Below are 24,850 nucleotides of genomic sequence, written 5' to 3'. Positions count from 1 at the left end.
GTTCGATCGGAAAGGAATAGAAGTGTCAAAGCGAATCGGAATTAGCGTCAAGACTCACCGTGTGCACGAAGAAGATCTTGAAGTTTTTGGGCTCGACCCTGAGTTCCTTGCTCCAGGGGATCTCCCCCTTGAGCACCATATTGACGGGGTCGACGTAGTAGAGGTGCGGTCCGGTGGTGAGCAGCAGCATACGCCGCCTGGCGAAGAGACCCTTGCGCTTGCTGACGAAGCCCTGCTTGACGATGAGGTTTCCGTCGACGAAGCTGTCCCACTGGTTGTTGGCCTTCTGCTCGTCGAGCCTGCGGGCGATCTCCTCCTGGGTGAGGTCCGAGATGCCGGTCTTCTTCTTGGACTTGTCGAGCTTCAGTCGGCGCTGTTTCTCCCTGCGCTCGGCTCTGCGCCTCTGCTCGTCCTCCTCGAGCTTCCGCTGCTGCTGCTCTTTCTGCTGCTGCTGCTGCTGCTGCTCAGCGCTGCTGGACTCGTCGTCGTCGTCGTCGCTGGGCTCGCCGATGCCGAGCCCGAGGAGTCGGGTGAGCTGCTTGTCGTCGAGGCCGGGCTTGAGGTTGTCGGGCACGCGGTAGTGCGAGCGCAGCTCCTCGTGCTCGGAGGTGCCGGGCAGGTAGGGGTAGATGGCCGGGGGCGTCTGCTCGTGGAGGGTCTCGAAGTCGACGTTGGCGAAGAAGGGGTGGCTGCGGATGCTCGGGTAGCCGGCGCCGTGCTCGTCGCTCGCGCCCAGCCGCTCGCTCGGCTCGAGCTTGAGGAGTTTGCTGACGAGGTCGCGGGCGAGCTCGCAGAAGCCGTCGGGGATCTCGTACTCGAGCGCGAGGATCTTCTGGAAGATGAGGTACTCGCTGCGCGAGCGGAACGGCGGCAGCCCGGCGACCATCTGGTAGATGATGCAGCCGAGGGCCCAGAGGTCGGAGGCGCGCGAGGTGGTCTTGTCGGTGAGCAGCTCGGGCGATACGTACTGGGCGGTGCCGACGAAGGAGTTCCGCCTCTCGCGCCTGTACTTGCCGGAGTTGGTCTTGTCGAGCGCCAGCTGCTCGGGGTCCTCCTTGAGGATCTTGGCGCTGCCGAAGTCGGTGATGAGGACGTGCATGTTCTCGTCGAGCAGGATGTTCTCGGGCTTGAGATCGCGGTGGATGATGCCGAGGCCGTGGAGGTACTCGAGGCCCCGCAGGATCTCCGCCGAGTAGAACTTGGTGCACTCGATGTCGAAGCTGCCGACCTTGTTGATGTAGGGCAGCAGCTCGCCGTTCTTGGCGTAGGATAGAACGAAGTAGAGCCGCTCGAGGTCCTGGAAGGTGCAGAACAGCCGGACGAACGAGTGCTTCGCGCCGGCCAGCATGTTCAGCACCTCCTTCTCGCGCTTCACGTACTCGCTCTTCTTCTCCTTGATGATGTGCCGCTTGTCGCACACCTTGATCGCGTACTCCTTGCTCGTGTGGATGTCCTTCGCGATGTAGACCTGCGCGCGGGGGCAGAAGAACGGGGCGTCGTTAGTTTTCGTGCTGCTGTCACGCGGAGTATAGTAAGCGTGGATGAAAAATAAAAAGTGCGCTCACCGTGGAGAAGCTGCCCTCGCCGATGACCTTGCCGAAGATGAAGTCCTTGGGGGTGCGCTTGTGGGTGGGTACGACGGTGGTCGTCGGGGTGGCGGTGTCGAGGCTCTGCTGCTGCTGGCCAGTCGGGTTGTTGAGCTGCTGCTGAGTAGCCGCAGGGCTGGTGGGCAGTCGGGCCGGGGCGACGATGTCACCCGGAGCCGCGACCACTACCCCGTTCGTCACGTCGTTCGTCGGTGGAGACATTTTGAACACCGGCCCCTCCACCGTTACTGCCGGCTGTGGCGAAGCGGTAAGCGTCTGGTTCGCCACACGCTGAAAGACACAAACAAAACGCTCGATTAGGATCGAAACTCGTACTTATGCGTTATAACATCGCCATAATCGTCACATTGCTTATGCCTATATTTCTAATAATATTTCTAATAATAACACGGCGCTGAGAACTTGTTTGGTCACGCTGACAAGGCTGCGCGCGCGCGCGCGCGTTATCGCGACGACGAGCCTCGAAATCAGTTTGCAAAAAGCGCGCGCTAGCTGCCGAGTATACACAACATACATACCTAGGCGCGCGCGCGCCACACACAAAGAAGGCCTCGGCTCTTTTTCTCGCAATGTGCGTATACCTATACAGGCGCGTATAGAGTCGTCGATTACGAAAGGCGCCGAGATATCCAGGTGGACTGATGCGGAGCGATGCGAGTCGCTCGAGAGAAGACACGACACTAGTCACACTAGTCTCGGCGGCGCGCCGAGAGATCGAGTATAGCTGTATGGAAATAATCAAAAAAGCGTAGCGCGCGCGTGCGAGAGAGGGCAGAGATAGAGGGAGGAGAGGGAGCTTATAGAGCATTACGGCGGCGACGAATAGAGAGAGAGAGAGAGAGAGAGAGAGAGAGAGAGAGAGAGAGAGAGAGAGAGAGAGAGAGAGAGAGAGAGACAGACAGAGAGAGAGACAATAGAGCGAGACGGCATCGCGCATGCCATCGCTCTCGCGCTCGCGGAGCGAGATAAGCGGCGCTTTTCGGCTCTTCTCTCATTTTCGGGGCCGAGCGGACGGCCGACACGCACGATGATAAGGCAGTAAATTCTAATTAAAGCTCGGAAGGAAGCGAACTATGTAGCTGCCGGAGCCGCTATCGTTTTCTACGCGACGCAGTCGTCGCGCTCTTGCGAAACCGAGGCATCGCGGTGTGCAGTGCAAACACGGGGACCTCCTCGAGCTGTCGATTATAAGGCAATTAGATAAGCCTATACCGCGAATCTCGTCATTTGTCGCGGGCAAATATCACGCGCCGCCATGTGCCGACAGCTAATGCGTACGAGGAGGAAAGTACAATTAGACAATGAGGATAAGGTGCTGCAGCGGCGGCAACAGCCAGAAATACTGTTTATTTTTGAAGCTCGCGGGAAAAAGAGAGCGCGAGAGAGGGCCGCACGCGTAACCGCCGAGAGTCTCAATGCCAAACAGCTGTTGCTAGGCCAATAACGCGTAAACAAGACACGCGCTCTCTCTCTCCCACTCGAGGCAGCGACGCTGCCGCGCCAAGCGCGGCTTGATCACACGCGCTCGTGGCCAGCGCTCTTTCTCTCTCGCTCTCCAGCGGCTAAAAGTATAAGTATACGCGCGTGTGCGTGCGTCGCTCGTTCCCGCGTGAGAGAGGAGCTCGTTGCCGACGAATGGAAAGGCGGTGACGGCGGGGTCCGTAAACGACCGCATTCCAGCGGATTTTTTCGTCGAGCGATTGGCCGAAGCCGAAAACTTGTATGGTATAATATGAGACGGATTTTTTCACGCTGATATAATGCTCGCGAAGAAACCCGATCTATATATACGATGAAATTGCGCCTTTTCTTGGCCGATGGAGGAAAAATGAAAATCGAGACGGACGGAAGAGTTATCCATGCGTGCATTCGAAATCGAGGCTGTTTATCGAAGGGGGGGGGGGTTTGCGGCAGGTGGGAGAAGGAGCGCTTGCAGTTTGCACACAGGCGCCAAGGCTGAGCTTCGAAAAGTCGTTCAAAGACGGGAATTGAAAGAAGAAACGAACAGCGCGCGACGCGAAGAGGAGAGAAAAACTGATACGTGCGCGTGTGTCGGTCGTTCTCTTTTTTTCTTCGCCTAGCTCGCGCGCGCGCGCGGATACAAAGTATTTTTAATGGCGTAGTAAAGCAGTCCGTCGAGCGTCTATAAAAAGGCGAGTCTCGAGAATCGGCGGAATGCGACCGACCGAAAGAGAAGAGGAAAAGAGACGTGAGAGTACGGCGGATAGAGAAAGTGAAGGACGGGGGCTGCTGGACACTGGAGCCGGGAAGAAAGTTGCGAAGCGAGCCGCGGGAAAAGCCAAGTATAAAGAGAGAGTATTTGTCCAAGATCCACGTGCAGGGATGCGTCCTCGCAGCTTCCGGTCCTCTGGAAAATCGAAAGTGTCGAAAATTCAAAGTCGGTGCGCGAAAAGCGAAAGGATGACGCGCGCTCGAGGCCACAGGACTGAATGAAGCGGAGACCAATTTTTCGACGCGCGGGAGCAGTGAACCGCGAGGAGGTGGAAACTAAATAACCGAGAGCGAAAAAAACCAATGCGAGAGAGAGAGAGAGAGAGAGAGAGAGAGAGAGAGAGAGAGAGAGAGAGAGAGAGAGAGAGACGAGAAGGACTCGGGAGCAGGGCAATCGCGAGAGAGACCGCGAGCGAGCGGCCAGTAAACCCGAGAGTGCGTTCCTTCATTCCACAGCATGCGGGGTCGACGGCCTGACACGCAATGTAGGCACGCTTGACTTGAGAGAGCAACAGCAGCAGCGCGGAGCCTTGGGGCCCGCCTGCAGAGCATTCCTCGCCGCTGCTCTTTCTCACACTCTAATCTGCAGCAGTAGCGCGGCGGCGAGCGAGCGAGAGAGAGAGAGAGAGCCCTCTCTCCCGCTCGCATATCCTGTCACTTTCCTCCGCAGCGCGCCGTCATCTCCCGCGTATTTCATTCATGAACGGCCGATGCCTCTCGACGCGCATTCCTCGCGATCGTAACGCGCGCTATCTCCCTCCTGCGGATGCATATCATGCGCGAGGATACTCTTTGAATTCGCAACCTGCCTGCGCGGAGAACGGGATTAGGGCAGCTACGACACCTGGACACGTGAAATACCGGCTGAGATGCAAGAGAAGAAGTCATGGGAATGAGGACCCGCGAAAGAGAGTAGAGGCGTGACCCCAAGGGGGGCCTTGTACACAAATACGCGCTCCGAAAGAAAGGCGCCAGTTCTCACGTTTTCTCCCACCCCGAGAGAGCGGACGAGTACTCGGCCGCTCGTTTCTCCGGAATCCATGCCGGGCGACTGCTTTTTTCCCCCTCGCTCTCGCGCGCGACACACTCTTCTTATTCCTCAATTTTTTCCCGTCCACGCCCGCCTTTTCCTCCAATCTGGCCCAGCCCGCTCTCCTCCTCCTCTTAGTCCTTTTTTCGGCCTCCCCCTCCCGCTCGTTTTATGCCTGACTTCGCGTCGCATCGCAGTGTTGGATCTCGTCTGGCGGGCCTGAGGTTACAAATTCCTCTCCCAGAGATCGAGTGAGTGAGTGAGAGAGAGAGAGAGAGAGAGAGAGAGAGAGAGAGAGAGAAGGGACCTCGAGTTATTAGAAGCATAATATACCTAGGGACTCTGAAGATTCTTTCTCTCTCTCTCTCTCTCTCTCTCTCTCTTTGCGGGAGCAGTCAGCTGACGCTGAAGTCTGCGCGACTTCTCGGCGGGAAGACGCTCATACGTGGAATTTCTGCTTCACGGTCGGCGCAGCAGCCGACTCTTCCTTTAATGGCCTGCTCTTCTCGAGTGCACGAGTAAAGAAGAAGACGAATGACGTGCTGCTTTCTAGTCCCACGGGAGGCTGAAGTAAATTCTCCTCGGAACGAATCGATCCTCCTCTCTTCTTTCACTTGGCCGCCGCCGGATTGGTTATCGCTCCGAGAGAATCGGGATTACGAGGTGTTTAGCGATGCTACACCGGCTCCGCTCTCCGCAGCAGGAATTTCGGCGCGCAGGTGTTCACACGGTCCTTCACCTCGAAGCTCTCCTATACATATACAGGGGCACACGCCCCCGTGAAATCGAGTTTTCAAAACTCGCCGTAAATTCCCCTCTCGAGTATACAGGTTACAGGCGCACAAGTGGGCCGGGAAATCCGCGCGTGGCCGAAAAAGGTAGAAAATCGAGAGCTAACGCGCCGTAATGCTTTCCATTCGTTTATTTCCCGCGCGACACAACGAGCGCGCGCGCGCAGCCGAGGGTGACGACGAGACACTGTCTGAGGGTCTAAATTATTGTGAGCGCGGGGAGACGGAGAGCTCACGACGAGAAGCGCTATACGGGAAGTGGGAAGGCCGACGACTTCAATTATAACCGCCGCCTCTCTCTCTCTCTCTCTCTCTCTCGCGCGCGCGCGCGCGCTCTCGCTCCCCCGAATTAAAGGTCGAAGATTATTCCAGTCGTGAATGAAATGTTTTGCATACGCAGACGCTGAAACTCTCGGGACGCGCGCGACGCACTCTCTCCCCTCCGCGCGAGCGACGATCTAAATCCGAACGCAGTCGCACGCGCCTCTGATGCAGCCCCGCGGACTACATTCGCGCCGCGCGACGAGACGCAAATAAACCGCAGGCGTCGAGGCGCGCGATTTTCGCCTCACTCTCTCCGCTAGTTCGGCCATACGGGACGACTTACAATTAGCCTCCTCTCTCCGCGTGTACCATCCGCCGTCGCTGCTTTTTTTATGTCTGCGCGCGATAATGGGGCTGAATAGATTATACACGGAGACGGAAAATCCTGCTGTTGTGTTGTTGATATTATTCCGAGAAATGATAATGTTATAATGCGCTGCGGAGACTCGGAAAAGATGGGAATCTCGCGCCGATAAATATTCATCGGCGCTCGGAGGGTGCATATCTAGTCTTCAATATATTATAATACACTTGTGGCTCTCGAGGAAAAAGAGACTCCGGAGGAGGATCATCGATGGGAAATGCATTTTTATGCGATTGTGCGTGAGGCGACACCGAAAATTTCCCTCAATTTAAAATTCTGAATTCCGAGAGGACTCTGCCGAGGCTCATGCATTAAAGATCCTCCCTTGTTCCGTCCTAATTTGCCCCCTTTCTCGCTTTTTCCTCTCATCAGCGTCTTATACATGCACTCCGCGGCAGGACCGAGCAGAGATGCTAATGGATTTCCTTTATGGACTCCTCTCTTTCGTCCGATTCCCAAGACGATGATGCATCGTTTGTAACGCGAGCAAAAGGCTCTGCCGCCACAGCGACGTGGCGCCATCTGCGGCAAGGCCGAGGAACTCGGGTTTGTTTTGAACGCTCTCGCGCCGCGTGCGTTATACATTACGACAAAGTTCATTGTGATCCGCGACAATTCCTTGGGAGAGAAGGAGCTCGCGAGGCAAAAAAGGAATGTAACGGTTGTTTATTTTGATACGATCACCGCTCTCGCAGGCTTGTATGTATTCAGGTATACGCGCTAGGTGGAAAAAAGCGTGAATCACGCCGCGAGTGACTCACGTGCGGACATACTGAGCCGATGCCGTCATCTAATTTCCAAAATAACATTTAATCATCCTCGCGCGCGGGAGCTGCAGAGGCATCCCGAGCGCCGCGGTATCGAACATTCTCTCATCGCAGGCATGTACAGAGAGAGAGAGAGCAGCGACCCTTAGCATCCAGCGAATTTCCAGCGTGCGGAGGAAGGGCGGCGGCCGCGGATATCCGAAGGAATGCAAATTTCAGCACCAGCAGCAGCCGAGAGGCATATCGATGCGAAGGATTCGCAGCCGAGGAAAATGAAAGAGCCCCTTCTGCGAATACCTACTCCGTATAGAGCAGCACGCCAGAAAGAGAAGGACGGCGAGAAAAAGGGACGCCGCCGCCGCCGCAGCCGCGAGAGGGGAGAGAAGACGCGGCGCGCGCGTCCGAGTAGTAGGGATAGGAAGCGTACATACACACACACACACGCACGCGAGTCTAAAATTAGAAATACCCGTTGGAATGCCAAGCTCTCTCTCTCTCTCTCTCTCTTGCTTGCTCGCGGCTATGTGTGTGTACGGCGTAACGGCTGACTTGCATCCGGGCTGCGGAGACGTCGAACTACAATTTTCCACTGCTGCAGAGAAAAACTCTGTGTGACGAACTCTACTACAGTCTACACAGGCGCTGGCCGATCCCCCACCGAAAGGCCGCCGCCCGTGCGTGCGAGCTAGCTTTTCCCCCGCCGCGCTCCACACGGTCGAGGAAATTCGGCGGGCGTGCGAGCGAGATGGAAAGAATGGGCAAAATATTTGTTGTGAGCGCGCGAGGGAGAGCGAGAGAGAGAGAGAGAGAGACGCCGGCGAGAGAGCGACGCCCCCTGCGCTTAAGGTCGTTGACATTTAAATCTTTAAAGCGCCGCGGGGCACGTCAAAACAGCGAGTGCGTGCGGGCTTGCCCGTGTCATGGGAAAAATCCGCACGTCTGCCGAAAGTTTTCGGAGGCTCTCGGAGCGAAATTTTTTCTCGGCGTATTTCCTGGAAGCTCGGATTCGTTGAACTCGAGAGCGCGCATTTGGGAAAACAAGCAGACACAACAAACGAGGCTTTTACAGTTGCCCCGCGCGCGGGAACGAGTCATTAGGACAAACATTTTCTTAAGACACGCACTTGACACTCGTGCCGAGAGCGGCGATAATCAAAGAAAAGCTTATCTCTATTCTCTATAGTGGTAAAGAGGCGCATTAGCCACTCGCGCTCGGACAGTGCTGTGCTGACACACAGTCGAGAGAAATCAAAGGCGGTGGAGATAATCGGGGACAGGAAACGAGAAAAAAATGTTCCTCTCGGAATTCCGGGCGCGAGCCCCGTATACTCACAGACAAAAAACTTCGTGGGAAAGGTTGGCGCGTAATCAATGAATGAAAAACGCGCTGGGGAGATAGTGACCGGCGGAGATTTTCCGTTTTGTAAGTATCGCTCGCTTCAAAATATTTGTTTCCACTCCGCGGGGTTGATCTCTGTACGGCAAAACATGTTGTTTTCGATTTCACGCAAACCAGTCGCGCCGCTGCAATATACTCGACGCGATCGTCCGGGAAAACTGGTAGAGAGAGTCGAAGTGCAGCAAGTGTAATTTGTTTTCGTTCCGAGAGATTTTTCTAATTAGCCGGGACTCGTGCAATAATTACCCGCGGGGACGGCGAATAATTATTAGCGCGAGCGTTGCACAAGTTGCACCGTGCGAGAATGTCGCGCGCAGAATGTATGCAACTGGTACGTGTTTGCAAATACACAGGGACGCGCGATAAGAAATTAGAGCACTTAGAGGCTGCTGCACTCGCTCGCGCGCGCGCAAACACACTCAGAGTGCTAATAGTTCGCAAAACTCGGCATAAAGCAGCCGATAATTCGCCCTCATTATATCCCCCCGAGTTCCACGAGTGCAATTATCATAGGTAAGAATTCGTTGTGCAGAGGAGAGAACAGTTTGGAGCTGCTGCTGCTCTGCCGTCGAGAGAAGATCGATCGCGAAAGTTTTCCCTCCGTATAGAATAGCAAACTCGCTGCCGTTATACCTATAGCACGCCAGACCTACTGCGCGCTGCGACTGAAGAGCTCCCGGTCGCAGCCTTTCAGCTGCAGCCAGCGGTAACTGCGCAGCAGAATAGTCGACCGCTTGCGGAAAATCTAACGGCGGGCTTGCGTGAACTCGCGCAATTTTCCGCAACCATACGGCTGTGTATGTAAAGGGAGAGAAAGAGGTGAAAGAAAATCGCGCGCGAATCGAAAAAAGCCGTTGAGGACGGGAGAGAGAGAGAGAGAGAGAGAGAGAGAGAGAGAGAGAGAGAGAGAGAGAGAGAGAGAGACGGTCCGATAGTATCATCCGAGCGCGCGCAGATATCTCTCGCACGCGAGTTGTTGTTGTTATTGTCGCGCGCTCCTTTTTGCTCGTCCGCAGGCGATACACACGCATACACATCATGATGATGCGAGAGAGAGAGAGAGAGAGAGAGAGAGAGAGAGAGAGAGAGAGCCGCCGGCACGCACATAACGTTTCTTCGGTCACGCGGCGCTCTCGTGATCGAGCGCTGATCGAGACCGAGATCAAAGATCGACCTGCTGCTATGCAGCGCATCACATCTCGAGGGGCTGGGTTTTTACGCTCTCCGCGCGCTATCTCGCCAGCGGGCCATCGTCCTTTCCGTACATTCGCTCGCACCTATACATACAGGTGCGCGCTGTGCCATATAAGTAGGCGCGGCCTCTTTGCGGAAGCGTCGTCGGCGAGAGCAATTCAACGTACAATGTTCAAATCTTTAATCGTCGAACGCCCGCATGCTGCATTTCCTCCAGCGATCTCTTTTTCTTTTATTCGCGCCAAGCGAGCCTCTGTGCTTAGATGCTTTCTGCAGAGACGCTCCGAGCGAGAGAGAAAACATCTCGATTGTGCAACGACGCTTGTTTTCGCCGAGAGGTATGTATGTACATGTTTATCATGCGTTCCTCGAATGGCGCAACGAAACGGAAAATATTGAAGTTCGCAAAGTATGCGCACGTCATCGCCGATCAATAAACGCATGTGCAGCAGCAGCAGCAGCAGCAGCAGCAGAAGTTTTGCGAGGAGCGGAGCAAAACAAGCGCGCGATAGCAATTGAGGGAGCCAACGTGCGCGCAATATGGCTTCGAGACTCGGATGGAATTCGGCAACTCTCTTACCTTGAATAATTTCTTAAGCCTCCGGTAGCCGCGATGTAATCGCGACACGTACTGCTTGTTGGAATCCAGCTTGACTGCTGCTAGCCACACTGAGCCGAACGAAATCAAACGCGCTGCAGACGATGGCTGCTGCTACTGCTGTTGCCTCGCGGCGACACGTCGGCGCTCGGTCCAGCATCCAGTTTTCCGATCTCGGGGAGCTGCCGTGCCTTCAACCGCCGCCGCTGAGTTTTTCCTCGCCTCTTGTATCTTGTTTATCACTCGTCGACCGATGCGCGCGAGTCAACTCGAGAACTTTGCCAATGCGTGCCGCTGTCAAACAAGCCTGGGAACTCCGGTGTGCTGCTCGTTCTTCGAGAGTAGTCGAAAAGTCCGATGAGTTAGCAGATGCGATGTGGGAGCAGAGCGTTCGTTAAAATCGAGAGAGTCTGATTCGAATCACCTCTGCTGAGAGAACCCTGCTGCGCGCAAAGTCCCTCGACAGTTGTACAGATGAACTTGTATAATACTTCCGAGTCTGTGAGTCCGTCCGAGGGGACGGAGTTGGCGAGCGAGAGCTGTCGAAAACAAAACACCGTGTCCGGGGCCTCGGAGTGCCGTTCGCTTACTGAACTTCTCGTGAGCTCGCGTTCGCATTCTCGGCTCTGGCTCGAGCCCGCGCTTTCGCCCTCGACCCCCCTCTCGCACGGCGGCGCCGCCGCAGCCGCCGCCGCCGCCGCCGCCGCCGCCGTCGTCGTCGTTTCCCGTAGTATACTATAGTAGCGTAGTAGTGTAGTTGTAGTAGGCGCCCCCCTCCGCCGAGCGCGTACTAGTACGAAACTGGTGGGGTCGCCGAGCGCCTCGCTCCGCGCCCCACCAACTTTTCCCCTCCGTCGCCGTACGTTCCTCGCCGTCGTCGTCATCCTCCTCCTCTCTCGCAGCCTCGGCGTGTATACGTACGTACACACGATGTTATATAGCTATAGGCGCGCCGCGAGCGACTCCACTACCGGAGCCGGAGTCGGAGAGCTGCTGCCACCGCTCCTTCGAGCGGACGCGCGCGCTTTTTCTCTCCTCGCTTTCACGCCGTGTGCTGTATATACAGTATCTTCTTCCTTCGCTTGGCTCTCGACGTACAGACGGTCAAAGTCTGCCGCGATCGAGAAGCTCTGATTACCGTGGCGTTAATATTGCTCCCTCCTTTTCGTTCTCCCGCAGATTCAGATTAGATTATCGGCGAAATTTATCCGGCCGAAACTGGATTCCCGAGAATTTGCCCCGTGGCTTGTCGGAAATCGTGCAAACTGCATTTTTGGACGCTTGCGCTCGGCTGTGCAACTACCTGCTGCTGTCGCCGTCGCTGATATATACTTAGTTTGCGCAACGTTGTTTAATAACACGCGGCTGAACTTTTTCCCTCCTAGCCGCGCTACCTTGTATTTTGAAAATAAGCGAAACCTGCTGCAAGATTCTAATTTTATAGCTGGCTTGTTCGAATAATTTTATTATGAAACAAACGCGCGGCGCACGTTGTCAAGAGGCTGCTCTTTCTCTCTCTCTCTCTCTCTCTCTCTCTCTCTCTCTCTCTCTCTCTCTCTCTCTCTCTCTCTCTCACTCACTCTCAGGGTTACGTAATTGAGCTTCAACGCGGGCTTCCGATCGCTGCCTTTTTTACATCCTAACATTTGGGTTCCTGGCATAATGCATTCGTAATGAAGAAGCCATCCTCCGCAGAGACGGAACTTTCTATTTCACGGACAGATAATAATATAATGCCTCGTTTCCAGAGTATTTTCGAACATGACGAGGCCTATCTTTCGACGAATTTCACGCCGAGAAAAAACATTCCATGTAAACAAACAAAATCGCTCCACGAGTTTCTTACTCCCGCGCTATTCTGTACGATTACGTTATCAACTCACGGCGCGTTCGTCGGCTGTCGCCGTGATTAAAAAAAATGTCTCCGGCGATAATCGAATCCACAAACACATCTGCATTTCGCAGATTCGTGAATATCACGCCTAGGTCGTGGAGAGCTGAAGGTTTCTTGTATGCACGCGCGGCGCTTCTTCCCGAAACCTATTTTCCTAAGTAAAACACCCGCTGCAGCAAACATATTTTTTCGAATCCGCTCCCGATGGTCGCAGCCACACTCGGTTGGAAGATTGTTGACGAGCAGAAGCGACGCGTGACTCACGCCTCGAGCCAATATAAAATCGGCCCGGATAATAACTCGCGTGTGCAACAATGCGTATAAATAAAACAGCGAGGAGTTCAAATATTTTGCACGGCGGAGATAAAAGTACACCGTCTCGCTGCGATCGAGCCCTTATTCGAGTACGGGCTGTAAACGTAGTATAGGTACAGCCGCATAGACCGCGCTATAGTCGCCCTCCGTCGAAGGGAGCAAGGACCGCGAGAAGCTCGCGTTCCACCCCGCCGTCTCCTGTATTTTCTCCTCGCCCTCCCCCCCCCCCCTTGCCCGCGGACGGCAGCCCTTCCGCAGCCCTATAGGCGCGTATACTTACACAGGAGTATACGGGCGCCAGGCGCGTTTTTCGCGCTTCCTCCGTTTCTTCTTCTCCCGCTTTCGATCCTTTTTCATGGTGGGGCAAGCGACAGCAGCCGGCCTCTCTCTCTCTCTCTCTCTCTCTCTCTCTCTCTCTCTCTCTCTCTCTCTCTCTCTCTCTCCTCCGCGCTGTTGTTGCTGCAGGTTTTGATGGATTTTCGAGGAAGGCTCGAAGAGCTTATACATGCGCTCGAACACGTACAGGGCCCGCCTGAGGGAAGTGAAACAACAACAACGCTCGCGCCGTGTCTACCGATTTCGTCACGATGCCGTACACTTACTGCGTATAGTTAACTTTTTTCACGATGCGGCACCTGCTCGAGAAGCGTAAATTAGGCTAACGCATAAAAGTGCAGCATCGCTGTATGGTTCTAATTAATATAGTGAATTGAAACTGCGGTGCATGTATAGTTTGCGGATAGAGATACAGCTGATGGTACGGAGGCGGTTTTTCCAGGTAACCCCGCATGGCAAAGTAATAATCGAGACGGGCTATATTTCACCACTGTGAGAGCGGGAAATTTCGCTTCGTTAAAGTCAAAAGTTCGCGGAATGTAAGCGAACGTCAATTAGCGGCTCTCGTTCCCAGAATAACAACAAGTCCTTCTGTCGCATCGATCGGCGTAAATAGCAGCGCTGCAATCCCGAATTTATTGAACCGCGATGTTCCTTCTCGTACTTATAATTAGTGTTAAAAACCCCCGCTGAGCATACTAATTAATTGATATTCAATATATGGCACACGGGCGAATATAGCCGTGGCAAGCATAAAGCCGGAGCAATTAAAAGGAGACTTTTATGTTTTTGTTTGGCGCTTCTCTTGCGACTGGCGCGGCTCACAACTTGGTATTATTGAACCCGCGCGCAGCCAGCGCAGATAACGAAACGAGCGAATAGGATGAAAGAGAGCGCGTCGAAAAAAATAAGCCATCAGAGTCCTCGGGTTTCTTCACACGACGAGGGCCACCCTCGACTTCCCACAGATAATTCTCGATATCTCTCGTTGTTTGGGGTCCCCCCTCTTCTCGGGCCCAAACTGCGCAGTGCACTCGAAGAATGCGCTCTCATCTCGGCCGCGCTCTTAATGCGCCGTTATTTTTTAGGTAACGATAACGATGTTTTTGTTTTTCTTCGTACGGGAGAGCTGCGATGCAGGTCCCGAGGAGTGTGTTTTACGGCGACACGCGCCGTACGTCGTCTGCAGGCATCAGAGAGACGCATCGCGGCTTTATTATTTTTACAACGACGCCGCGCGGCTTTCACTTTTGATTGGAGTTTCGAGTAAACGATTATCGAGCATGGAATCAGCAGGTTGCACGAGGATCCGCTGATCGGCGTCGCGGATTAAAAATCTCGACAGCTGCTGCGCAGAGATGCACAATCAGAGGGAATACCAAATAACGTTTCGTAAGGAAACTTGTATATCGGTATGTACATCCTGGAATACATTAAACGCGCGAATTTCTGGAAAACCCGTTGCATAATTTTCCCAGCAGCCGTTTTCTTGCGAATTTCCGATGCCACCCTTTGGCGGATCGAGTTTCATAACACACAAGCGCGGCGCGCGAAAAACAAGCCGCGTAAAAATAGGCGTTTCATCTGCAGCAGCAGCCGACACATCATCGTCGTCATCAGGAGGACAAGGTGAAATTAATTCGACCAAGATATCGCGTGGAAATAAAGTAGTAAACCTCGATTTCTCATAATCATAACAAAGTCGTTCAACCGAAATGTCTGCGCAACAGCGTCTCGGGGAAGTCACCGCGCGGCGGCTGCCGCTTGCAGCGCGTGAAAGATAATCCTACGTGGAAAAATCGGACGTCACGCGTCAAGCGACAGCAGCAGCAGCAGCAGCAGCAGCAGCAGCAGCAGCAGGAGAATGAGCCATAAAAGCGAGGCTGTGCAGGCAGGGGAAGCCACCTCGGCTTCCACGAAATGGCAGAAGCCCAATAAAGTTGTTTACGCCTCGTCTCTTTCCTGCTGCAGCAGCCCACGTCGTGTCGTATATCTGCAGTCCCAGTTCCACTGTTGCATGCGCGCACACATGTTCGGAAGAGGCGGGCTTTTCGAAATCGGGGAAAAACTTGCGCGCGGCTGTTGCGCTGACACATGCTTAGGCTACTAATTGAGCGCTGACGCGCTGGAAATTCCTGGAGACATAAACACTGCACGCGCGTGAATACGGCCGGACACACACACACGCACACACACACACATATATATATATATATATATATATATATATATATATATATATATATATATATATATATATATATATATATATATATATATATGTATATATATATGCGCCATAAACGGCATCGGCGGAGGACAGCTCGCTGCACCGCCTATAAATAATTCGGAGGAGAGAAAAACAGATGAGTCGCAGGGGGGCCGGGAGGAGGAGCTGGCTAGGCGAAATGCGAATGCGTGCCCCCGGAGAAAGCCGCCGCACAGGCGAGCAACAAGTTTCTCTGCTCGCTCGAAAACAAACACGCGCGCACCACGAGCCTCAGCTCTGACGTCATTAATTGCGCCAATAATGCAATAATCCCATACGAGTCGGTCCGTCGTCGCGCTAATGCTTTGATATGCGACACATTCGGGCTATCGAGACGTTTTAATTGAAATATAAGACCTCCCGACGAAGTGTTTGCCCAATACCGCTGGCGCCGCGCAAAACAAACACGAGCTCCTTCATTTCGATGCGTGACGCGGTGCAGCTCCACTTTTGCTTTCTGTCTCCTATATATACTCTAGAGAAAGCATGCTACTTAGCTATTTAATTCTCAAGGGGCTGAAAATTGCAACCTTTTGCGATAAAAATTAGCGCGATCTTGCATCAGGACAATACAGTAGCGGACTGTTTAAACTCTCGGAGTCTCTGGCTAGCGAAGATGTAGACGCTTTTCTATTTCTCTTTTCGTTATCTCCGAGCCCAGAACGTGCATAGAGGTATTTCAACCCATGCCAAAACTGGCTTTTCTAGGGCGGCCCGTTGCCCCGTAGCCCCCAAAATCTCGATTTCGCCTGTGCTTTTAAGAAGCTTATCGACGAAGAATTATTCAATCTGTTTGCTGAGACTGTGTAACCGCATCGATGAGCTGAAATATCGCGACTTAATTAAAAATGAAATTCTCATCGGTAACAAGCAACTTTATCAAAAAATAAGTCCAGTCAGATTACCAAGCGCGAGATTATATTATGTAGTGTTTGTACATCATTTACCCGAGCTCCGCGTGTGAATTACTTTCGCGATATCATTACGATTAGATATATAGCCTATTGCGATTTTGTCGCTTTGTACAGTTTTCAAGTGATGAGTAAACACCTGACATACATTGAATTTATATATTTTAAACGCTTATTCATTGCAAAGGTATATTATCAATTATGAAATCCTATCGCGCGATGACTCAATAGAAAAGTAAGCCGTTTGCGGACTTCTTGCAGCGCTTTTCCTGCTGATGTGGGTATACGCGTGAGTCAGACTTTTACAGCTTTATTTGTACTGTGCACTGTAGGTAGGTATGCGAGCGTAGTTTACTCCCTTACCTTCGATGGCCCAAGCCGCGCGACAAACAAAGTTATTAAGCCAAAGCCGTCTCGAACCTTCGGCGGCCGCCGAATACTCGTCTGTACGCGGCTTATGGATACAATGTAAGCAGGTATACGGCAACTAATACTCGAATATTCTGGGCTTTACCCATATAGGCCTGTCTGGCATCTGCGAATGTGCATTAAAATTTTATTCCCTATCATTTTCGAAATGAAACTTGTATCTCACGAACGTTGTAATATTCGTTTCGCTCGAGTCCAAGTATTATATGCACGAAAAATGTTTGCGAATTCCTAAAGTGCAAGCGCACTGGTAATCCTCATAATACAAATTGTTTCAGTATAACAGCACATCCTCGTATACAATGTTAGTATTATCCGAAGCTGTTAACAATGTAGTTGATAAGCGCAAAATTTGTTTATCGGGCAGAAATAATAATTTTAATGCATTACTTTGATCCGAGAGGAGTTTTTTCAATTATTTTTTATGCTCGACTGTTGGATTATTCAAGATAATTAACTCTAATCAAAGTTCAAATTATACAAGCGCATTAGCTAATGTAAACGAGTGCCCATAACAATTTCAAACACCTTTCTAAATTAATTAAATTAGGTTATAAACTTACGTACCCGCGTAATTATCTCTATTGAGAATTAATTGAAGAAGGAGAAAAAAAAACTGCTGAAACCTCCATTAAACTAAAATAAAGAGGCCACCCATTAAAAATTTTCGAAACACAGCGAAACGAACGCCTCGCAGTCGTCAACAAAGTGATCCTTCTTTTCCGTATCCTACAATTCCACCGCATCGCAAAGTCATCGCCCACATAATACGTCGGATGATATACAACGTAAGAAGCTCGTGCGCGTGCCGTATTCTAATCGCGCTCACGACTGTATACGACGTACATAGGTGTGGGAGTAGGGAGGGAGGCGTCAGGCAGTCGCTTTTATCGGCGCTTATCAGCAGCGGCGGCGCGCGCGCGCGTGACGTAGCCGGCCGCGCTAATTGCCCCGGCTTGAGAATTGAAATTCCGCGCGTAAACGCCGAGTCTTGGCATCGATGATCACACGCCCGCTCGCTTCTATAATATAATCGCGCTGATATCGGCAAATTCCTCGCGCGCGTGCGAGCGAAGTCTTTTTTTCCAGCAGCGATCTTCGAGCGCTTATTTTTCCTGCGCGCGCCTCGCGAATCTTAAAATAGTCCTCTCGCGGCGCAGATAAGTGCGAGCGCGCGCCTTCTCTCGCTGCTTGTTTGTTTTGTCGAAACAATTAACCTTATAACACACTTTGCTCATTCCGTATGGAGCAGTACTTTATGTGGCGCGATGATTTGCGCGAACCGTTTAGCGCGCTTTTTGCGGTGATTTCCTTGCGTAGGCCGCGGTGAAATTATCAGTTAATGTATGGGCTTTTGCAAGTATCATCGATGATTACTCTATGATAAAAGAGTTTATCGGGTACGCTATTAGAATCGACGACTTATTATCAATTAGCCGCAGTGAAGTTCGATTCTGGAAAGTCATTTGTAATTCAAATCGTAGGAATAAACCTAAACAGAAATGAATCGAACAATATCTGCCTGGTCTGGTGTGCGACAAACGAAATCAGCTTTTTTTGGTTTATTTTGAGCATGAATACGAACTTGCCCAATAAAAATAGGTTTATTCAATTGCAATCAATTCGAATATCAAGTCGAATTACGGTCTCTTGCGACGACATCAGCAGCGATAAAAATCCAGGCAATTTTCTTCCAGCTCATTTTCCCCGATCAACCGCGCATCGCGCCAGCGCGGATTATTTATGAGCAACGACGTCGTACGCGTGTATTGACAAATGTTTGCCCGTCGTCGCTGCTTCTCGTACGGGCGAAAAAATATTTGCCTGCTTCGACAAAGAATTTAAATTCGCTGATACGGCCCGTGACATTGATATTCCGGCGGCGCTGCATATTCCGCCGAAAAAAGTGTCGCTCTCTCCTCCCCTTGCCCCTCGCGCGCCCAAGTACCTGCATATTTTCTTTCCTCGTCCCGCACGAACTCGCGCGTGCACTTGCGGAAACTCTCGCTCGCGAGCGCGGATCGAAAGTTCACGAATCGAGAAGAGTTGAAATAAATTTCGCGACGACGTCGTCGACGGAGTCTCGAATCCGCTGAGCTTGCTGGATTGGAAACACGCACACACTCACACACTCACACACACACACACACACACACACACACACACACACGAAACGCATGCGCCTCGCGAGAAAGATAAACAGCGCTGCGCGAAATTTACGAATGCGAGCGACGCCGCGCGCGACCTTATTCTTATCAAGCGAGGCGCGTGTCACCCCACCCCCAACGCGAGCGTTGCACCTGCGCGGCGATCGAGATTCGCGAGAGGAGAGACTTTCTGCGACAATAACGAGCTGACGCTGCCGCGGCGAACAATGACGGCGACGACAGTTAAACCATAGGCGCCTGGCTGGATTTCGCGAGTATCACGATGATTCGGCGATTCTCCGCGGAGCCGGCGAGCAAACAGCTCTGTTATATACAATGCACATAGGCGCATGCGCGTAGCTATACGTACCGAGCTACCGAGAAATCAGAATGACGCTACACTACTGCGTTATCTTTGCGTATTTCGGAGTAACCTTTTGCAACATGCTTGTAACCGTTTGCTCTAGTCGCGAGGAGGTTGGATAATCGCGGTCATAATTTGTCGAGGCTGTTCATAAACAACACGTGTTTACTCGACCGTCTACTTGATTCGGGCTGATTTTTAATTCGCAATTTTAAACGAAATCATCGGAGTCTGTAAGGGGGAAAGCTATCGTCAACACCTGCAGAAACGTTAGTACAAGATAATACAGCTTTGATAAAAGTCGCACGTGCTACGAACAAAGTATACATACTGATAAAAAATTAATCATGTAAGAGTCCTTTTTTGCGAGGTATATTTAATTAGGACCATCGGAATTTAAAGATTTGCAAAAAAAAAACAAGTCAACAAGCTGGTTTATTATATAGAATACTTTTGATTTTATGGTATAACTTTTATGGTATAGCGTGTTACGTAAATTAAGCTCAACGTTAATTTTGCGTTTTAGCAAATTACAGTCCAGTAGTCACCCATATAATTACGGTATGCGCAACGTATTTCAATTTTGCATACTGCACGCGCGGTTGAAAGAAGAATTGAAAAAAATTAAAATTACCCAACCAATCTCTGCAGAACCACGTATTTTTCGCGAAAAAACAAACAATAGTTTCAGCACGTTGGTGAAATTGATGACGTAAATGACAAAGAAAAGAGCCAGACGGTTATTTACATTGCCGACACGAATGACGGCTATACGTGCATGTAATAATCATATGCAAATACGCGGTAGGCAAATTGAAAAATGTTCCGATTCAGGTGAAAAAAGTCTTGCATACAAATATCACTGTATACGAACTGTAGGTTTATAATACAGAGATTATGTTATGTAAACCGATTATTAAGCTCAGGATAAAAAAAATCGGTTTCATAATTGTTATTGAACGTCTATTGTAAAATGAATGTTTTACCAGATTCTTCATGGTTCTCTGATAATTCGGCAGTAATCAAACTTTGCAGGATTTATATTAAGTGTCTATTGAGATATACAAATTAAAATGTCATGCGACGTTATGTTTCTTTAGTTAACAGTCCAAAAGAGATAGTTTATTTGAACAGGATGTTGTGGTGATAGAGCTCAGAATTAATTTAGTCGCTCCTTAGACTGTTTTTTGACGAACTTACTCACATTTTCTTAAGCTCGTGCTTAATTCTAAAAAATCGTCGCTTGTCTCGAGCTTTATTGTTCTATGCTTGTTTAAATTTGAGTTGTGATTGGCGACAAGATAAAAGAATAAGAAGAACCAAGAACATCATAATAACCTCCAGGGAATCCTAGTCGACACTTAATATTATCATTACAAAATTAGTATTTTTACCCAATTATTTGTTTTCCTTGAAAGAAACGTTTGAATAAACAAAGACTTTGGAGAAGGCGCAAAGAAGCTAATACATATCGTACAATTATACATCGACAAGATTAATCGGAAATAGAGCATTATAGAATAATGTTACAAGGAAAAAGCGCTCGACACGATTCCGCCGGAAAGTCGGTCAAACAAGTTCAGGAACATACAAGCGGCGCCGTCGTAAACGAAACAAAAGAAGCGCCAAGATAACAATATACAGCATAATGGCAAGGAAGTATATATCGTATCTACTTATAAGCCGCACTAGATTGAAAATATTTCGTTTGAGAAGCTCGACTGCGCGTTGTTCCACCTGTGCATACAAGAGCGCGAAATAGAAAGGACACACCTGCCCGGTGAATTTCCACGTTTCGCTCCGCATAATACACTATATACATGCATCGGATCCGATCTCGGAACCGAACTGCTCGCGCCAGCCGAGAGCACAATGGGATGTGTGTGTCGAGCTAATCAGGCTGCAATTAAGTCTTGATGCGTTTGGCAAGCGATTCGCCAGGCGGAACTCTTTATACAACGCACATTACATATAAGGAGGCGTATTTTTGACGGCTGTGTTTTCGGACTGCACGCGCGGACTCTGCCTCTGTTTATAGTCCATATTCGCTTGGGTTTAATCCTTCTGTTTTGCGCGAAGGTTCCGTAATCATAGTGCCGGCCGTACACAGAGCTCGAAAGTAAACATGTTATCGCGCGCGCAAGGTTGAAGAAGAGAATGGGAATGAACGCGCTCGCGGAGCATCAGGTGCTTCTTCTCTCTGTATGAAAAACAATTTTTTCTGATGCTTTATACTTTACGTGTAATGCTTTCTTTGAATAGCTCTGGCTTTTTCATTGTTTGCTTGTAGCTGGTATATGTTATACACTAAAGCTATAACCGGTACCTATATAAAGCGCTCAACGATTCGGTAACAGTGCGACGATTGGATAGACGCTCATTAAATGATATGCTAATATAAAAATTTTAATACACGTTTCCAAAACTTCGTTATCTCTGCACATATAAAAACGTAGCTGCTTGAAATGAATCTTTGATAACATTTCATAACCAGTAGTTTTGCAGTCTTTCTGTTCAAATATTGTCAAGGTGAAGTTGATAAGTGTTAAAAGAGATAAGGTAATCGAGCCGAGCACATTCGTGCACCACTGCTTCCCAGCGTGATCTGAGCGTGGCGATCCCCAATATAGAATTCCATTTGCGGTTCGAATGCGATCGGAATGCATACAACTCTATTACTCGTCGTCTCATGATGCACCCCAAGCGGCCACCTAAATTCGGGCAGCCCCTACCTACGCCAAGGTATGCAATTCGCAGGAGCAGGAGAGTGTAGACAAGCCGGTTATGGGCTGAACTCTCGCAGCCGCCCCATGTGGAACCTGACCATATTGCGCAGCAGGTTTCCAATTTTATCGAGGTAAATCCCTGAACCGTGGGTTGTGGCGGTAAGTATGAAACACAGCAGCGGCGCGGATGAATGATAATAAAGCCAAACTCAAATACAGTAGACTATCCAAACAAAATCGATAAGAGGTAGAAAATAACACTCGGTTTTGCAAGAGTTTCGATCGCTTCCTCGAGCAAGTCTTGACACAGCTGAGCGGATTAGCCGCGCGATATATTTGCGCAAGATCGAGATCTTGCATAACGTAATCTCTCATCGCACGTGGTTATCGATTTCTAGTACATCCAGCGAATCGAATGTTTTTCTGACTCCAACTCACCGAGAATATCCTGCTTTTCACGGCCGATAGGAACTGCGTCATCCTCCCGTACTTTGGATTGCGACAACTCGTCATCTTTGCAAACTCGTCGGCTGCTGACTTCAAAGTTCTGACAAAACGCGGGAAAATGACAATCCAGCGCGGCGTAGCAGCTATAGTGTGCCAAAACGATCGGCGATACTGCGCTCGGTGCACTGAACTATCCCGGCGAGCTGCCGGTCGTATGGCTATTATAGCCGAGAGTTTTATCGTCCAAAAACGTCAAACTCCCGTGACGACGATGACGGCACGTGCGTCGTGCCCTCAGCTTATGTTAGTCCGTTAAGTTCGACAATGGCAATGGTTTTACGCGCGAGTCCGCGGCTTTTCTTTATCGCCGCGCTCACAAGCTCCTATGAGCTGTTTTTCTTTGCATCCGCGTCTAGGAGCGCAACGACGTCACACCGTGAGAGCTAAAAGTCCACCAACCTGCCGCGCGTCCTCTCCTCTCCATTGAGATGCAAAGACGCTCGTTTGTTTCTTCTCCTCGCTGATTTTTTCGCCTGCGGCCGCGCAAAAGAGCCGCACCGAAAGTGGAGTTTTAAAGCGGTTTCTTCAAAATAAGTTTCGCCGGCTCGCGCGCACGTGTGCAGGCGTATACATAAGTACGCGGCGATAGCGGGCGATCGTAAAAAGCTCTTGACGCAAGCGAGGCGTCAACCGCTCGCGCTAATCTTCTCATTAGGATAAGCGTCGCTGGCGTTATTTTTTTCTTTTTCGTTCGCGTGCGCTCCCCTTTCAGCGCTCGGCGAATTCTTTAGCATTCATTAGAGCAATATCAGATAAATTAACGCTGCGCGCGGGCGCAAGCTCCTTTTATTCGCATCGGCACTCGCACGTGATCCGGCATTGTTTCACACTTTGCGCTAATGAGATAAGCCGCTTGAGACGACGAATCTCTCGTCGCTTCTGGGCGTGTGTGTATCATACCCAGTCACGTGAATATGCGCTTTAACGAGCGATCGCGCGCTTCATGAATATTGAGGAGAGTCGTTTTTTCATTATACGCGTTGCTGTAGCGAATAGATTTACATACAAATAAGGAAAAGTTGAATTGTTTCGTTGTTGACAAATAAAACGCGTGAAACTCTGGGACTGCGATAGTATTGGCTGCACAAAGTTTTGGGACGGTTGGACTTTGACGAGGCCAAACAAAAGCGAAGATATTATAAGGTAAAAACTGTTTGAGCTGCTTCTGCTAGTGCCGCACGATGAATGGTTGCTATTTCCTTCTTGAAAAATTCTACACGCACGTTTTAATCGCGTGCAACTGGCTTTGCACATGACCGTACTATATATTCAAGTTATGCTGCGTCACTTGCTTATCGATCGAGAGTGTATATGCAAACATTGATATTGTATTGCACTCGGCAATACAATATCAAGTTTAAACATATTGCATAAACGGAAAACTATGATACGTATTTATAAATTTTGCGAATTCATGCGGTTTACCTCTGATGCCGCAATATTTTTTCAGAGACAAGATTCGTCAACGGATTTTTTAAAATCTCCTCTGCGTATAGCAAGTGGGCGCTTTATATACCCGCAGGGGTAAACGAACTCGGACTATCTCGGGACTTTTTTTATTTCGACCAATTAGTTCAATGCAGTATGCAAATCGGCCCGAAAGGGTTATCCGCCGAATCTTCCTTTTCTCGAATTTAAAATGCCGAGCTGTATCGCCGGCACGGACGACACTGTTGAGATCCGGCGAGCGTAGCCTCTCAATTAAAAATTATGTACGCCGATTGTACGCGCGCCGTTTGAGTCTCGCTGAACTGCTTCGATCGTTCGCTCCTAAATGACGCGCGAAAACTTTGCGCGGCGGAGAATAAAAACGAGAGAGAGAGAGAGAGAGAAAGTATATGCAAAACAAACCGAAGCGTAAACAGCGCTCACGCATCCGCATACCTCGCGCAGTCGAGACGTCCGTCTGATTTACGCACACGTGCAGTCTCGCGCGGGCGCTCTTTTTTCCTCCCTGCCCGCGTTTAATTATTAAATCGCTTATATTACAGCGCAACGCAGCGAGAGCGAGTGAAGCGCGCAATTACGCGCAGGATAAATAAGAGAGCCCGCGCGTATTATAATTCAGCGAGCGAGATATCGGGCCGAAGGCGCGGCGCGGAATAATTAGAGGCGTGAGCGCGCGGCTGAAAATCAAGACAAAGATTGGAGCTCCTCTTTCGCGAGCTGCCGCCATAATCGTATCTTTTCGAGCTACCTCCTCTTTCGGATTACGCGTTTTCGATTGGCTCCGTGGGGGATAATTTTCGGCCGGCTATGAATTATCGCGCGCATAACAGGCCGCACGTGTTTGCCGAGGCGCGGCGAGACAAAACTGCGGGATTATTTGCACGATTATTATATTGTTCGACTTTTCCAACGAATTCGTTATCGCAAACGCCGCGCGCGTACCGAGAGCTTCGAAGGCTTTCTCAGTATATCAATTTTCAAATTGATCGCCTCAGATTTATTACAAGAGCGTGCAATTTCCAGCGCAGCCAGCTCTCTCTCTCTCTCTCTCTCTCTCTCTCTCTCTCTCTCTCGCTCTCGTTATTAATTCGAAGATTTAATCGCGCGCGGAAAAAATGATTTAGCCCAAGGTTAAGCGTCCCTCTCCCACGGAGGAGTGGCTCTCGCACACGCGAGACCTGCGCGGATATAGGTAAT

The 24,850-nt window shown here is 50.5% G+C and overlaps 1 protein-coding gene across 3 annotated transcripts in view; it reads right to left on the bottom strand.

Moving 5' to 3' along the window:
- LOC100115534 (3-phosphoinositide-dependent protein kinase 1) overlaps positions 1-24,850 on the bottom strand; it is a 212,367-nt gene that overhangs the window by 3,455 nt on the left and 184,062 nt on the right. Inside the window, exons 1-3 of one of the 3 annotated variants that reach the window (XM_008204995.4) lie at positions 10,289-11,021; positions 1,566-1,877; positions 59-1,468 (exon numbers count right to left, since the gene is read on the bottom strand). In XM_008204995.4, coding sequence (XP_008203217.1) covers positions 59-1,468; positions 1,566-1,808 — 1,653 coding nt within the window. In that variant the 5' untranslated portion in view covers positions 1,809-1,877; positions 10,289-11,021. Of the gene's footprint in view, positions 1-58; positions 1,469-1,565; positions 1,878-2,125; positions 9,604-10,288; positions 11,022-24,850 lie in introns of those variants that run through there. The other 2 variants (XM_032601384.1, XM_031933242.1) reach the window with 2 other exon arrangements.

The sequence above is a fragment of the Nasonia vitripennis genome (assembly GCF_009193385.2).
Source record: "Nasonia vitripennis strain AsymCx chromosome 1 unlocalized genomic scaffold, Nvit_psr_1.1 chr1_random0009, whole genome shotgun sequence".
In the NCBI taxonomy this organism is placed as follows: domain Eukaryota; kingdom Metazoa; phylum Arthropoda; class Insecta; order Hymenoptera; family Pteromalidae; genus Nasonia; species Nasonia vitripennis.
Note: the sequence above shows the minus strand (reverse complement) of the source record. Positions and strands in the feature narration are given on the sequence as shown.